At 39.5% G+C, this 16757-nt stretch overlaps 1 protein-coding gene across 3 annotated transcripts in view; it reads right to left on the bottom strand.

Moving 5' to 3' along the window:
- The window catches only part of Ctnna2 (catenin alpha 2), a 1097293-nt gene that overhangs the window by 227328 nt on the left and 853208 nt on the right, over positions 1-16757 (bottom strand). For all 3 annotated transcript variants that reach the window (XM_048416544.3, XM_048416545.3, XM_085690683.2), the window contains one exon: positions 9360-9512. In XM_048416544.3, coding sequence (XP_048272501.1) covers positions 9360-9512 — 153 coding nt within the window. The remainder of the gene's footprint in view (positions 1-9359; positions 9513-16757) is intronic.

Genomic DNA, 16757 nt, shown 5'->3' with positions numbered 1-16757 from the left:
AGGAGCCCAGATTCCTAAGGAAAATCCTGATCCTCATTTCTAACTCTCAGGTCCACCTCTGAGGCTTCCATCTCACTTTGACCCTGGTTGTGCTGCTTTATTTGTCCTCCATCAAATACACAAGCACGCTGCTCTTTCCGTGCATTCTTTGTCTGTGTCTGTGGCATAGACTTGTCTCGGTTAGGGTTTCCATTGGAGAGATAAAACACCACACCCAAAACCATCTTATGGAGAAATTCTCATACTCATCACTGAGGGAATTCAAGGCAGGAACTCAAGAAAGGAACCTAGAGATAGGAAGTGAATCAGAAGCCATGGAGGAATACTGCTTGCTCCTCATAGCTTGCTTCTTTTTTATTTGTTTTTTGTTGTTGTTTGCTTGTTTTTTTGTTTTTTTAAAGAGTTTCTTTGTGTGGCCCTAGCTCTCCTTGAACTCACGCTGTAGCTTAGGCTGGCCTTGAATGCAGTAACTGTCTGTCTGTTTCTGAGTGCTAGGGTTAAAGTTTCATATACCACCACCCAGCAACATTTTCTTTTCAAGATAGGGCTTCTCTGTGTAATAACCCTGGCTGTCTTGAAACTTGCTTTGTAGATCAGGTAGACCTTGAACTCATAGAGATCTTCCTGCCTTTGCCTTCAAATGCTGGGACTGAAGCTGTGAATCATCATGTCAGACTTCGTTCTTATATATTCCAGGACTACCTTGCCAAGGGATGGTACCCACTGGGAACTCCCATATCAATCACCAACTGAGAAAATCCTGCAAAGGTTTATGTACAAGTCAATCTTATTGAAGAGGCTTCCCAATTGAAGGTCCCTTTTTTCAAACAACTCTAGCTTGTATCAAGTTAACAAAAATTCAGTCAACACAGTCCTGTTTTATTTCCTTCCAATATCTGCTTAATAGCTATCTAATGAGAAAAGCACACTGGCTTAGTAACTTCTCATTCATCATTCTTGTTCCCTTGATATATCTTGTTATGCACTATAGAACACTGTAGGAATGGGAAGACCTTAGAAACAATTAATGATTAGACAACACAGTTCTCATATGAATTCTGCTCATCTAAAATATGGCCGACATCAGATATGTGGGAGAACCATGAATGAGTCAGTTATTGATGGCTGACACAGGATATATGGGAAACCTGGTACTATAAATAGTGATATAACCTGTTCTACAGCTTATGTGGGATTCCCCTCTGTATGCTGTGAATACCATTGTTAATAAAGAAACTTTCTTGGGCCTGTGATAGGTAGGATAGAGATAGGTGGGGAAAACTAAACTGAATACTGGAAAAGCAGGCAGAATCAGTCAGAAGCCATGTAGCCCCGCCATGGCTTTGAGATCAGACATGAGGGATTTCTCCTTTCACCACTGTCAACCAGCCTGTGTAGGCCAGCATGCACTTGCCAGTGGCCTGTGTCCCAGTGTGTACTTGGGACCTGCTATCAAGAGCCTGGCTGAGGATCTAATCTTCAACTACCAAGAAATTTTCTTCAACTACCAAGCCTCCTATGACCATTCACCATTCCTAGCATTAGATATTAGATATTCATGATTCCTAGCATTCTGAGAGTTCAATATTACAGCTTACACATTTACACTCTGCCACATCTTTTGGAATAGAATGCATAGCCCGGGATGCGTTTCTCTTTCTTTCAGTTTTCTTTTCCTTCCCAACCCTCATCTATGAATATTCGTATTATAAACCCTGTCTCATGATCAGCCACAGTTGGAAACCAAGTCTCTGTGGCCTCAATCCAGCCCCTGTATTCTTGGAAAAGGTCAAGTCAAGTTTGAAGGATAGTTTCTTTTCTTATTTTGAGATGCCATCTCATGTTTTTCCTTACCCCACACTGGCTTCAATTTCACTATGTAGCTAAAGTTGGTCTTAAATACCTGATTGGCCTGCCTCCAGCTCCTAAGAACTAGAATTACGGGTTTGCCACCATACCTGACTTTGTCCGTAGTTATGCTGCTAACCAAGGAACCAGTCCCAGTTTATGAGAACATTTTCATACATTGTCACTGAATATGGCACTGTGAAAACAGAGGGATTATTAATGAGAACAATCACTCAGGATACTTATACAACCACCCTTGTGCCTAATAATGGTCACATGAGCAGTTCTGCATACCAGGGCATATCTCTTACTTCCAAGCCTTGAATCTTCTTGACAGAAAAAAAAGGACCTCATCACATTAGAGTATGTCTACAAAGTTTTTGAAGTCAAGACCATTGAAGGAAAAACTGAGATGGTCCTGTTTAACTCATCATTCGCAAGGACTCAATATTGTCCTTGTCAGTCAATAAAATCATCTGCTGTCAGAGCCACTGCAACCAAGGGTAAGACCATGAGCATATTTTTAAGGTAGAGAACCAGAGAAGAAGGGTGGTCGAGTTTGGACATCACCCTTGCAGCTGCCGGAAAGTAACTCAAATATTCAGCACCAGAAAGGAAGTACAGTGAGTCCTGTCTACTCAGAGAAGATAGCAGTTTCCCACATCAGTTCTCCCAGACCTGAAATTCTCCTAGGTAGTAAATCAGAGAATTAAATAGGCCCAATGCCCCTTTACTGTTGATCCCTAAGGTGACCCTTAGCATCCTGCAGACATACTATTAAGATACATTACCTCAGGGGCTAGCAAGCTAGCAAAATTGCTAGCTACACTTAATATTTTATTTCTTCTTTGGGCACCATCTATTTATTGAATTCTTGCTACAGGCAGGCACTCAGTTAGGTGCTGGGGTGTTGTTAGGAATCAATTAGGCATGGTCTTCTTCCCTAAGGGAACTGGTAAACTAGCAGGAGCCATATCATATGGCTCTCTGAGCTGTGTGTGTGAGATTCAAAAGTAAGTGGAATACAAGGACAGTGAGAAGTGCAAGGAGCTGACCCCACCCCGGGACACACTCAGAACAATAGCTAGAAATGTGCAGGAAGGGAAGATGAGAGAAGGGAGACAGAGAGTGGGAACACAGTGGGAAGAAGCACAGGGTATTCAACCAAGCAAAGATATCATGTTGCAGATACCTTGAAAAGGGGGATACCTTTTGTCTGCACTTTGAGGAAAGAGTGTGTAAACCAAGCTACATAGGTTTTGATAAAATGTTGGGCACTAGGGATGGTGACGAGGTTCAGTGGGTAAAACTCTTGCTGATCTTGCACACACACGATACATATAAACTCACACAGGCTCTCACACCTAAACATGAAAAAAAAATGATCTTGAAAATCATTTTTCAAGGGTGGAAGTGGTGCATGCCTTTAATCCCAGAAGTCAGAAAGCAGAGGCAGGCAGATGTTTGTGAGTTTGAGGCCAGCCTGGTCTATAAGAGATAGTTCCAGGACAGGCCTCAAAGATAAAGAGAAATCCTGTCTAAACAAAACAAAAACTTGATCCCTTATGTGTGTTCATGTGTATGCATGCGCGCATGTGTCTGTGTGTTTATTTTATGCATCTTTGTGTACAGGTACACTTGTCAGTGCAGACACAGGTAGCAGTCAGAGGTCAGTACCAGACAGCATCCTCTGTTGTGCTCTTTGTTTTCAGGGCAGGGTCTCTCACAGAATCTGAAGCTTCATGTTGTGAACAGGACCAGAAAGCCTCTGGAATCAGCACTTCATCAACACTGGGGTAAGGGACATGCTGTATCACACCCCGCATATATTTGGGTGTTGAAGATTTGAACTCTGGTCCTTACATTGTGTGGCAGGCTTTTTACCCACCAAACCATCTTCCCTTCCCAAAATGTGAGTCTTTAGGCCTGAGGAAAACAGGCAGCTTTGCATGATCTCAAACAGGGAAAACACTTGATCTGATTGAGATATTCAGAAACCAGCTCACTCTATTTGCTGCATACAAAATGGACTGGAGGGTCCAATGAAAAGGAGAATGGCTCAACCAGAGCCTCTGCAGCTACCCAAAGTACACAACCAGCAGCTCCCACGACCGGTAGAGCTGGGGAGAGGAATGTTAGGAAAGATGACTGAACGGCCAAGCAATAAGAGAAGTGAGTGTGGAGGCTCAAGACAGCTGGACTGGTTTTTGCATCTCATTTTCAAAATTAGTTTGTATTTTCATTGCTGCAATGCAGATTTTGCCCCCAATTTACATCCACCACCACCCCCAAGCATATTACTTTGGGAGAGAGTTGCCATAATTTGCATTCCATTTCTGCAAAATTCCATTCAATTTGCTTGGAAATGAGGTCCAACAGGTGTCCTATGATCATCTCTGTGCATCCTGAGTCGGCCCACCCTGGAGTCCTTGGCTAACCCACAGTGGGTTTGGAAACTAGCAATCAGGGGAAAATATCAATATTCGTTTTATTTAGTCTCAGTGAGATGTGCTGCAATAGCTGGAATAGAAAACAGCAGATCTGATCTGCTGAATTCTTCCAATCATCAGATCCTGGGGGAGGGTAACCAAATTTTTGCAAAATTTTAGGAATACTTTGAATAAAAAAAATTCCCAAATGACCATTCTTAAGATAATTATGAAAAGCTAAAGAATTTCTTCCTATTCATATTTTACTGAAATTTCATTTTCACTAAATGATTGTTAAGGGTTTTCTAATGGTGTGATAGGTTGTGACAAACTTGATTCACCTAATAGCACCAATTTCTGGACTGGCAAGATGGCTTAGTGGATAAAGGTGCCTGATGTCCAGCCTGACAAACTGAGTTCAAATCCCCAGAATCTACATGGTTGACAAAGACAAACAACTCCATAAGTATTTCACCAACCTCTACATGAACATCCTGTACTACACACACACACACACACACACACACACACACACACAGAATGAATTAATATAATGAAAATAAAAATACCCTTTTAAAGTGTTTTTAACATGACACTCACTGCCATGAAAACCATATACAAAACTAAGGAAAAGTAGCAAACAACTATGTAAGAGGAGACTGTCCATTTGTTTCCTGGCTGCCCAGACCTGAATAATCACAGAGAAACTGTATTAATTATAACACTGCTTGACCAATGGCTCAGGCGTATTTCTTGTTAGCTCTTACATCTTAAATAATCCCACTTTTATTAACATATTATCACCACGAGGCTATGGCCTGCCTACCAATAAGGTTCTGGCATCTTTCTCCTCCAGCAGATATATGGCATCTGCCTGACTCCACCTTCTTTCTCCCTACATTTAGTTTAGTTTGCCGTCCTAGCTCTATTTTGTCCTGCCATAGACCAAAGCAGCTTCTTTATTATGCAATGCTAATAAAGCATATTCACAGCATACAGAGGGGAATCTCACATCACAACTACTTAAGAAATAAAAACAGGTGGGAAATTGAGTATAAGATCCCTAGTCAAGAAACACCAAAGGACTGAAATTATTGTCATAGAGCTAAGTGGAGGAAGGGGTTCCTGTCTTTTCTGGTCAGCTGGGTTCTTCCACACTGCCATGTCCCTCTCTAGCTCTACTCTGCTGTCGCAGGTGGCATGGACACTGGTGGCCACAGGCAGAAGCACAGAAGAAGGCTCCAGATGAAAGAACTGCAGACACACAAGGAGCTCTCAGTTCAGGCAGAGTTAGCTTTGCAAGTTTGGCCGTGGAATTTCCTAAATATAAGATCTTTGTGTAAGTTCAACTTATGTATGTATGGTGCGGGAGAATTGTTTGTATTCTGTCAACCATGTTTTAAATAAACACTGATTGGCCAGGCAGGAGGTATAGGCAGGAAAACCAGATAGGAAGTGGAAATGATGCAAGGAGAGCAGGAGAATTCTGGGGAGGAGGAACTTGATTCCCTCCTCTCCTGCCCAGACCACCAAAGCAGCAGGATGTGAGCTACCCCACTGAAAAAGGTACTGAGCCACATGGCTGACATAGATCAGAAAAATGGGTTAATCAAGATGTAAGAGTTAGCCAGTAAGAGGCTAGACCTAATGGGCTAGTCAGCTTTATAACTTACAGAGATCTGTGTGTGATTTTTCTCTGGGACTAAACATCTGAGGGACCAGGCAGGACATAAACCTTAACAAGCATGCCAGGCCTTTTCATGTTACATATGTATTAACTTGAAATATGGGAACCCAATGCTGTCAGTGAATAAACAAATCTCTCATTTAAAATGTTAGCCACAGCAGCAACAAAAATTAATCCACAATCTTATTTAAATCATTTAAGTCCTGGATCTCCGCTATTTGACACAATGGAGTAACCCCTAAGAGACCCACATCCTAACTGATAATAAATATAAAAGAAAATGCAAAATCGAATAATTTAACTAGCATGGTGGTGCACAAGTGCAGTCTCCGAATTCTGGATACATACAGGTGCTTGTGTAGTCAAAGTTCAAAGCCAGCCTGGCCTACATAATGAGTCCTATCTCAATGACAACAATGGGGGAGCTGTTTAAAAAGCTTGAAAGAAACAACACAGGTCAAAACTTAAACTATGCTGAAAAGAGATGCTCACTGAAAAGAGCCCGCCTTCCTCATATCACCCAGATCAGTTTCCTAATACTTGGTCATTCTTAGAAGGAGACATGAACTTGGGACGTGGTTGTGTTTGGAGAATGGGATCTGGGAAAGAAAATCGATTTCATTAGCAATATGAGGACTAAAAGAATAAAGAAGAAGCAGTAATGCATGTCCCACATATTTAATAAAGATATTAAGTGTAGTCTCAATTTTATATCAGTAAGTTAAATGAAATAAGCAGTCCCTAAATACAACAAACAAAACCAAGTCAAAAAGAAACAGAAATCTCGGTCTTTTATTTTAAAAAAAAAATTGCCTTAAATAAATCCCCAGGTTTGCATTGCTTTACTAGCTATTTCCTTGAATTGTTTTTAAAAGAAAATGCTAGTTGTGTGTGTGATACAAGGAATAGATACAAGTACATCTAAAAAAAAAAACAAAATATAACTGTTATCAGCAGTGTAACATATTCAATATAAGTTTTATTTAAAACAACTTTTAAAACATTTTTGCATATTTTCATATACCTATGTAAACAGACCTGTGTGTAAAAATACATGTATACATGTATATATATAACTGCTCAAAAAAATATGATGAGGCTGCCTGCTAGCTCCAGGGACCCTCCAGTATTGGGACTGAAAGAATAGAAACTTGTAGAATTAGCAAATGAATTTATAAAGATCAATGAACACAAAATCAATATGTCATGCACATAAATTAAGAAAAACTAAGAAAGTCTCTAAGTTCACAAAGATCATTTTTTTCAAAATAGAAACAAAGACTTTACTTGAAGTTCACATACCACATTAATTGCTTTACTGCAATTCCACACCCTAATCCCTGCTCCCTGTCTTTCTGACATTAAGGCATTCCAAGATATTGCTGGCTGCAAAGCCCACCCACGGTCATTGAGGAGAACGAGTAAAGCAGGGAAAGCATCCCTTTTCTGGCTTGGGCAGCTGGGTGACCTAAGGTCTCCTCCACCTGCCACAAGTAGGGGATCAAAGATAGAAGCTAGATTCACTTACAGTGACCCCAAAACCAGCAAGAGAAAATGTTGACTATGGTCTGTCACAAGAGAAGCAAGAATGATTAGAAAGGGAGTTCGTGTGCCCTGGCCTCAAGCTTACTGAATGTCACATCTGCATTCTAAAGTGTGCTACAAATGAGGCCGTGCACAGAATTAGTGACACTGACAGTACTGAACACAGGAAGTGTTTACCATTTGGCAGTAACTTGAATCTTTTCATGCAGAGTGTTCACAGGACACTGCTGAATATATTTTCTTTAAATCCTACAAGTATTTATAAAGACTACAATATCTCACATAGGATGGCATGGGTATGTGCTAATAGTATTTCCTTTCACATTAATATTTAAACCCTTAGAGCATTTATTCAGCAATTCTCTTCTCCTCTTTCCTCCATTCCCCCACTTCACCCTCAACTCCTTCTTCATCTTCTCCTTGACACACAAATGAAACACTGGACCTGTTTCATTTCAGCCTGCATTTATATATGCTTTGGTGACTTCATAGGTACTAACAGTCAGAGAGAGGACACACCACAGTGGTGGTGGCAGTGGTGCTAAGGCTATCTGTGGGCTTTGACCTGCTGCTTACAGCCAGTCCAGACCCACCATGATCACTACCCTTCCAAGACTCTTTCACACATTTCCTGATCAACACTTGTGGTTTTTTTTTTACTTTGAGACAATATCACTAATTCTGTTTATTTTTTCCAAATTACAGTCATTGACTTCCTAAATCCAAGCAGCCTAAATATCACTTCCCCTTTGTATTCTGTTTTAATATCACTGGGTATAATTTAGGATTTATAATCAAACTTCCACAGATTTCCCTACTTCATAAAACATATCTATGATCCTAAAATTACATTAGTACTTGTCCAAGATCTTCCACAAGGAATCTAAACAGATAATTAGAAAAAAATTGGATTTTTCCCCCACAAATTCATTATATGGCCAGTATTGTGAGACTTTCCCCGACTCGACCCGACACAGCCATTCCTATTTTGAAATCAGAACAGCTGTTATTACCTTCATGACATCCCTACAAGACTGACTTTTGGACATTCCCTCGTAAAGGGTAAGAGGGTCATTAGACCCTCCTCTCAGCATCCAGAAACTAACCCGCCTCACCCAACTTTATATAATCCTGTCCCCATTGCTGTGCTGTCTGGAAGTACTAGAGAATAAAATGCTGAACATTCAGCTGAGGGAGGTACTTCATGTCTGCAACCTTCTGAGGTCATCATCCATGCTGAGGTGAGTTTTTCAGTTATTCAGCTATTAGAGCTTATCTAGCTCCTGTAGGTACCTCCTTACGCATGTTTTTTTTTTTTTTGTAATTTCCAATGTCTCACTGGTTCACCAAACAAAGCTTAGATGACATAATTTCGACAGTATATCCTTAGCACCCTATCTGGAGTCAACAGATATTTGTTCATGTCTCTCCAGGAAAACTCCCGCAACAAGCAGGCAATCTGGGCTTCACTGCATGTACTGGAATGGGGAGGGAAGAGGGTAGAAAGGAAACAGGCTATGAATTATCCATCTGTAGACTTTAATTCCACTCCTTTTCATCAAACCTGCCATTCAATGTCAGGGAGCTCTCACTACTACAGTTCCAGCCTCTGCTTATTGCTCTGCAAAATTAGCAGACACATTTTAGAGTATGAAGAGTCATGACACACAGCAAGGAAAGATGGCTAATAATTTGTTTCCTCTGAGGGAATACTCAGAAAGCCAGTGCTTGACTTTTCCAAGGAAACCTCAAAACAGCAGTCTGTTAAAACCTCAAGAGCCATGTGTAAAGACACACTATATATTTACATCTTGCACTACGAGACCTGAATCCCCAGGTCTGTGACTTACCTCCACTAGCTTGTTGGCATGTTCACGGAAAACTTGGGCATATTCCTTCACTTCCTTTTCATTCCCACTCTTTGCAGCCTCAATGAGAACCAGCAAAGGGACGTTGGTTTCCAAGAAAGAATCTGATATGTGATCCATCACGGCTTTCCGGAGCTACAGTTAAAAACAAAAGCGAAAGGACATTAAGGAATTAAATTGTCAATCTTTGCCTAAAACATTGTCAAGCTTTCATTACAATGTGAACAATAGGGATAGTTACTTTTGATTGACAACTTGACACAACTTAGAATCTGCTGAGAAAATTTTCTCAATGAGCGATTGCCTAGATCAGCTTGGTTTGTGGGTATACATGGAGGGAATTACTTGATTTTGTTCACTAATACTGGGAAACCAAGCTACCAAAGGCAGCACTATTTCCCTGGCATGAAATTCTGGGCTATATGAATGTGGAGCAAGGGATGCTGAGCACTAAGAACCATGTACATATTCAAACTCTCTCTGCTATTGACGGTGGATGAGACTGTCTGCTTTAAGTTCCTTTTGCCTTGACTTCCCCACAGTAATTGACTCTAGTTTGGAATTATAAGTCAAATAAACCCTTTCTTCCCCCAGTTGTTTTATATCTAGACAATGATCACAGCAACAGAATTGAAACTAGGTCAATATTAGTTTAACTCTCTTTTGAATTTTCTCTTACCACATCAAAGAAAAAAATGGTAGATTGATGTAAGTCTGCCTAGGGACTATAGGTAATATACATCTTGAAAATTACATAAATAGACTATAGCTCAAAACACTGACCAAAGATCAGATCTCATCTTTCAATGAATTATTTGTTTGGCTCCACAAACTCTAAGTCCTGGCAAATTTCAAGAGCTCGGGTTCTTCAGCAGTGGAGATGCCTGGGTACCAACCAGTCATTAGGGAGAAATGCTAATAGAGTGCTGAGCCTTGATGTCATCCCCGAAACTTTATCACTGTGTAACCTTCTGCCCTCTTCATATCCAGTGTTTGTGCTTTACAGAGGGAAAACAGGAAACATCTGACAGCCATAAAAATATTCCAGCCCAGGTGCTATGGTGATGCAGTTGCTATGTTCCAGGAAGTAAAAAATAAAAATACTTAGAATGATATTTCAAGGTAAGAATAAACAAACCTGAATCTTCTAACAATGCATAATTACACACCATTCCCACACTATTAAAATAAGTGGGGCAGCTGCATGAAAACCAAATAAAACCATCCCTGCACAATCACCTTGCTTGTACTTTGTTCATAATCATCTGAATATATATATAGCCTGCAAATAAAAATAAACACAAGGGAAGGTGGCAAATAATCTGTACATTTCCCAAATCAATTCATTAATACCTGTCCTGGAGGCTGTGGGGGAATCTTCGACAATGTGACACACTCGGTTGTGACTGGTCAGAACTAGTGGTTGGGCACTAATGACAGTAAAGGCTGCATGTGTATATATGTAAGTTTGCTTAGCTTTTCTCTGTATTGCTTTGACATTTCTCCTTGTAACTGGGCATGAAACAGAAAGCAAAGGAAGACCTTAACAGGAGCTTACAGGAAACCTTTCAAATTAACCTGCCATGGTTGCTTCAAGGGCTTTGATTCGTGTAGAGAAGAAATGAGTAGAAATATAATAAAAAAGGCTTGACAGGGACAAGAGAGCCAAATATAAGTCTACATAAGGGATAATTCAGAGGAAAACAAGAAAGGTTATCTCACCAATGAAGCCACCACATCTTTGATACCCACAAAAGGTATCTGAAGAAGGAACTCTGTGAAGCTAGAAAAGCCAACTGTATTAACTCTTCCTGAATTCGCAGGAAGAATTTTCTTCCAGAACTGAGCAAAGTTCAACATTAGAGAAAGTCATAAGGAATAGTTTGTTCCTGTACACATTTGAACTATACCAGAACGATATGCCTATACAACAGATAAAAATGGTAACCTTAAAAACAAGTAGCATACCATTACAAATTAGATAAAGGGCTTCATAGAAAAAAATGTAAGATAAGAACTAATAATATAAACTATTGTAAGAATAACTATGAACTTGGCATCTTGACTCATACTTGAGATCCTAGTATTTGTGAGGTTGAGGTAGGACAATTACCACCAACTTGTGTCTACTCTAAGCTCAATCTGAGACCTAGGCCAGTCTGTGCTACAGAGTAAGAACATTTCTAAAAAGCAAAATTGGAAAAATTGCTCAGTGATTTAAGAGAACTTGTTGCTCTTGCAAAGGACACGAAGTCAGTGCTTAGTATCCTCGTTGGGTAAACCACAGCCCCCCTTAACTACAGCTCTTGAACATCCCTATATACTTGGAAGGTTATACAGAAAGAACTGAAAAAGACCAGGTGGAGAACACATCAAACTAACCTGTCATAGCTTCTGGCAGAGCAGTGCTTCACACAGTAAAGGGGAAGGTGGGGATTTAATAACATGAACTTGACAGGGATAAGAAAGACAACAGAGGAAAAAAATCAATAGAAGGGACTGATGCTCATGGGTACCCACCCACAGGTATGTATGCATGCACATACATGCACACAACTAAAATAAATCTTTAAAAAGAAAGCAACTAGGAATTCTGTTTCAAAATTTAAAAAAAGTTTCAAATAGTCAGTTTTAAAACGACTGAAACAAAATGAATAAATACCATAGCAAGTGCCTTAAAAGGGACAGAGAAGAAAAAAAATTCAAAATAAAATATTAACAAGAGCTTAAAAGGGATGTGGAAAAAGATGACAAGTCAAAATAGGAAAAGAAATTTAATACATGGCTTCCAGGCATCCCTGAAGTAAGAAATTCAAAGCCATTGTAACTACTTATACCATAACTAATAAAATGCAGAAATTCCAACAGACACAGAAGACATGTTCATGTTCTGAACTCCACTTTCTCCTATGTCCCACCACCACATAAAAAGATCATCAACAACAAAATCTAACCTTGTATGGCACTGTGTACCTATAATCTCAGGCACTGAAGACAGGCATGAGTTTAATGCCTACAGGGAAAAGAAAAATGGGAAAATAAAAGCAAGTAAGGTAGGAGAGCACACGAGAACTCAGGAACTCAAGCATGAGCAAAAAATGAGAAAAGGTGGGAAAATGTGTAAATTCCAACAAAATCCCTGTAAGATGAGAGGACAAGTCTAGAATCTATGAACCAAAGCAGGAATGGCTGTCATGCCACTCACTCTTCCTTCCTGTGCTATATCAGACACAATTAGTCATTTCCAGCACACTTTTATGTTGCACTCAATTCTACCTCCTAATCTTTCTTAGCCCAGTGCTCTAGGCAGCTAGTACTCATCAACCCTGCTTTTCCTACAGGATGAAAACCTGCTCGGCTTAATAGACATCCTTCAAATGGGAGCTTTCTTTGGGTATAATTTGATATGTGTCTAAAAAAAATCCACCATCATCTTGAATTTCACACATAAAAGTGAATACTGATTCTAGGCTAGGATGATGATATTTAATAAAGATCAGGCAACTTAACATTTATCCCATCATTTAACATGTGTAGAACAATCCTATTAAGAATCGAAGCATTAATTTTTTTAATATTATAATGAAAGTCATCGCCAACAAGGTCAAAGTTGGGTATAAAGTGTGATTCAAATAGGCTCAAACATCTGAAGGCTTAATATTTTTCCTTGAATGTAGCTGCCCCAGGCTTTTCATGATTACTGACATATTTTACCACAGTTCCTTAAGCTTTGTGCAATAATTATTATTAAAAATGAAAGATCAAAGCAACAAAGTGACTGGGCCAGCAGCCATCCAGCCTAGAGGGCTTGACAAAAATTGAGCCTCATTAAGTCAAGCAAATTTTAGCCAGTGTGAAGGTCAGTCGTGGTAATTAGTCAATGCAATAATCCACCCAATCCAAAAATCCACTTTAATAACTCAGGGTGTCTCAGGTGCACAGAATCCCATGATACTCTAGGCACTGGTCCAGTATGGGATGGCACAAATGAACAGGGCATATGCATGAACTCAAAGGAAAAACATTAAAAATAATCAACACATTTTCCATATTTGTATTCTTTTTAGAAGAAATACAAGATTCTTTGGTCATCATCTTGATGATACCACAAAACAAAATCATTTTAATTGGGATGTATGTACATCCGAATGGGAACAAGTACAGAAAAAAGAAAGAAGAAGAAGAAGAGGAGGAGGAGGAGGAGAGAGAAGAAGAGGAAGAGGAGGAGAAGGAGGAAGAAGAAGAAGAAGAAGAAGAAGAAGAAGAAGAAGAAGAAGAAGAAGAAGAAGAAGAAGAAGAAGAAGAAGAAGAAGAAGAAGAAGAAGAAGAAGTTCATCAGGCCTTACTTTTCTCCTCCTAATGCATCCATTCCCTGTGAAATTGAGACTGTGTTGGCTCAGTTAAAGTCCAGTACAGCCATCATTTTGTGTACTACCTATGTGCAAACTCCTTGACCAAGTTTCACTAGATTCACAGTCTCTGCCCTCCAGGACTGGCAAAGCAGTCAGAATAAAAGTCTCTCTGATGGACTAAAAAGTACTGAGAGAAACTCTGATAAATGTAGTCATTTATTAAACTATAATGACCCTATTATGACTTTTCTACATAACCCTAAAACGTAGTACCTGGCCTCCAAGACACTTATTTGGCCATGTGGCCTAGATTCAATGAGAATCTACATGATGTTGCCATGTTGAGGTTTTAGAGGCCCTCTTTCCATTTGGTTTCAAGGTCTTGTTTTTGCCTTTCTCTTGAGAAGGAAATGGTTAGGCTCTCCTCCTTTGATGGTTTGTCAAATTTATTAGATATGGAATGGACTAAGAGATAAGTTGCTATGTGTATCAGTAAGTGATTATCTTGGTTATGTTAACTGATATGGAAAGAGCCATCTTAATTATCACAGGGACCATTGCTTTGGTAGGATGTAGTGGACTATGCAAAACTAAGGCACTTGATTATCATCTGAAGGAGAGGGGGTGGAAAATTTGTTAAATCATAGATGTAAAACTTGGGAATCCAGTCTTGCTTTGGGGATCAAGTCAGAGCCACCAAGAACCCAGGTCAGTCACAGGAAAAGGCAAACAAATTTTTGAAGAACAACTGCTATCTTTTATGCCTTCTGGGTGCTATTTCAATACAGTGCAGTCACATTAACAGATTGATCATGCCTATATTTTATGAAAATAAGTTTTAGTGGTTGTTGAGTGACCCTTGGAGAGGTGAAGAAAAATCTGGAAATAGTCTTTTGATTGGATATCAGACCAGTTTGGTGGCATTTCAAGATAGTCTTATTTCTGAAAATATGCTGTCTTCCATTCTATAGTCATGAATCTTATTTAAAAATATCAAGGCTATAATTTCTTATTTGTATAGGTTAAAAATCATCTTTAGTTAAAAAGTTGTTCCAGTGAGAACTGTTCCAGAAGGCCGGGAGCAGGTGTTCGGTTCCATCTGTTGATTTCATTTTCAGCCCCAACACACACAGGTCTGAGTCAAAGTCCTCTTTTTCCTACATGATGGGCAAGGCTAATTGCTTTCATGAGAAGAGACAATAAAAGGTTGCCTCAGGGTTCAGGAGAGCGATTATTGAAGATCTCCAGATGGCTTCAGTCCAGCAAGTGAAGCAGCTTGACTTGGTGGCAGAAAAATATTAGCAGAAAACTGAGCCCACAACTGCTAGTTCAAGATAAAGGTAAAAGACCCAAGGAAAGGTGTGGAATTAGATGATCTACACAGAAAGTATTGACTTTAGCATTGGGGCATGAAGAGGAGCTAGTGAAGGCATGGGAGGAACAGACAAAGTGAATGTTTATATTTATAATAATAATCTCTATCTAGGAATTATTGGTTTCACTGTTCTAAAGAGTTATAAACCTCATTTATTCTTTACTCAAAGGGTTGGCTATGGGGATGTGGAGATGGGTCAGAGCATGAAAGCATTTGCTGTACAAGCTTGAGAGCCTGGGAGTGAACCAACAGCATCCATGTAAAAAGCTGGGTAGGGTAGCACAGTTTCTTGGATGGTTTTGTGTACCTGTACCCCAGCATTGGAGGATAGTGACAAGCAGATCCTGGGAACTCAGCATAGTAGAGACAGTGAGATTTAAATTCAGTTAGAGGGCCTGTCTCCAGATAATGAGATTGATCTAGAATGGTAAAGACTCCAGAGGTTCTGCTCAGACTTTTACATGCATGTGCATGGATGGATGCACACACACACACACACACACACACACACACACACACACACACACACATACACACGCACATGTGCACGCACACGCACACACTTGGTACCAGTTTCTCTGTTTCATAGTTAAAGAAATTGTGGCTAAAGAATAAAGTGGCTTACTCATATTCACACAGCTATTAAGTGGCAGAGGCATGGTATGCTTTTTAACGGCTTTTGGCCTCAGAGTTCATGTTTTAAACTACTAATAAGTACAGACCCCTCCCATGTCTACTTTGTGCAAACTTAGCATATTTTTTTTAGCTAAAGTATTGATTTAAATAATTGCCCCATATAAATTTCTAGGAATAAATTCTAATTGGGAGGTAAGTTAAGTACAGAGATGATTCTGGTGGCTTCTTTTCTATGCACCTCTGAGATGGCAAAGCTAAAATGAAGAGAACTTTCACGAGGAAAAATAGGCAGACAAATCCACTAAAAGGTGGATAGTACTGGGGGCTGGATGTCAGTGACCTTCCTCAACCCCAGGAAAGAAGTGAGTTTAGGCCTCCTCTACTCCAAAGAAAAGAAATCTTCTGGAAAGTCACATTAACTTTCAGACTTGCTGAGACTTTAAGAGTTTGAAAAAAAATTACAGGACTCATAACCTAAAAGGTGTTTACTGAAGTCCACCTAGTCTATGCAGTGAAATCAAGTACTAAAGAAATAAATAGGTGACAGATGATAGATAGATAAATATAGATAGATACATGTGTGTATGCATACATTCATAATCAATGAAAGATGAGATAGATGAAAGGTAGATAAATAGATAGATAGATAGATAGATAGATAGATAGATAGACAGATAGATAGAATATAGATAACCACACAGAGAAATAAAGTGAGATACAGATAAATGGCTTATACAGATGACTTTTTATATTCAGAGATTGCATGTCTACCACAATAAGCTTTGAATGAAGAATTTTAAATGCCCATTAGGAAAGATTGATCGTAAGTAAAAAGACACCTGAGACTTAAAGGAGGAAAAAGTCTTGGGTGGGGGAAGCTACCCACAGAGGAACAAGGGAAGTAGAAGGTAGAAGGCAAGACCCTCAGAAAAACATTCTGTTAAAAAATGTCATAATTATATTTAACACATTATATAGTGATTTTTAAAATGCATCCTTGATAGGAAACATTTAAAA

This window comes from Myodes glareolus, chromosome 6 (genome assembly GCF_982192425.1).
Source record: "Myodes glareolus chromosome 6, mMyoGla1.1, whole genome shotgun sequence".
Classification (NCBI taxonomy): Eukaryota; Metazoa; Chordata; class Mammalia; order Rodentia; family Cricetidae; genus Myodes; species Myodes glareolus.
The sequence above is the reverse complement of the archived record's forward strand: the minus strand, read 5'-3'. Positions and strand labels throughout refer to the sequence as shown.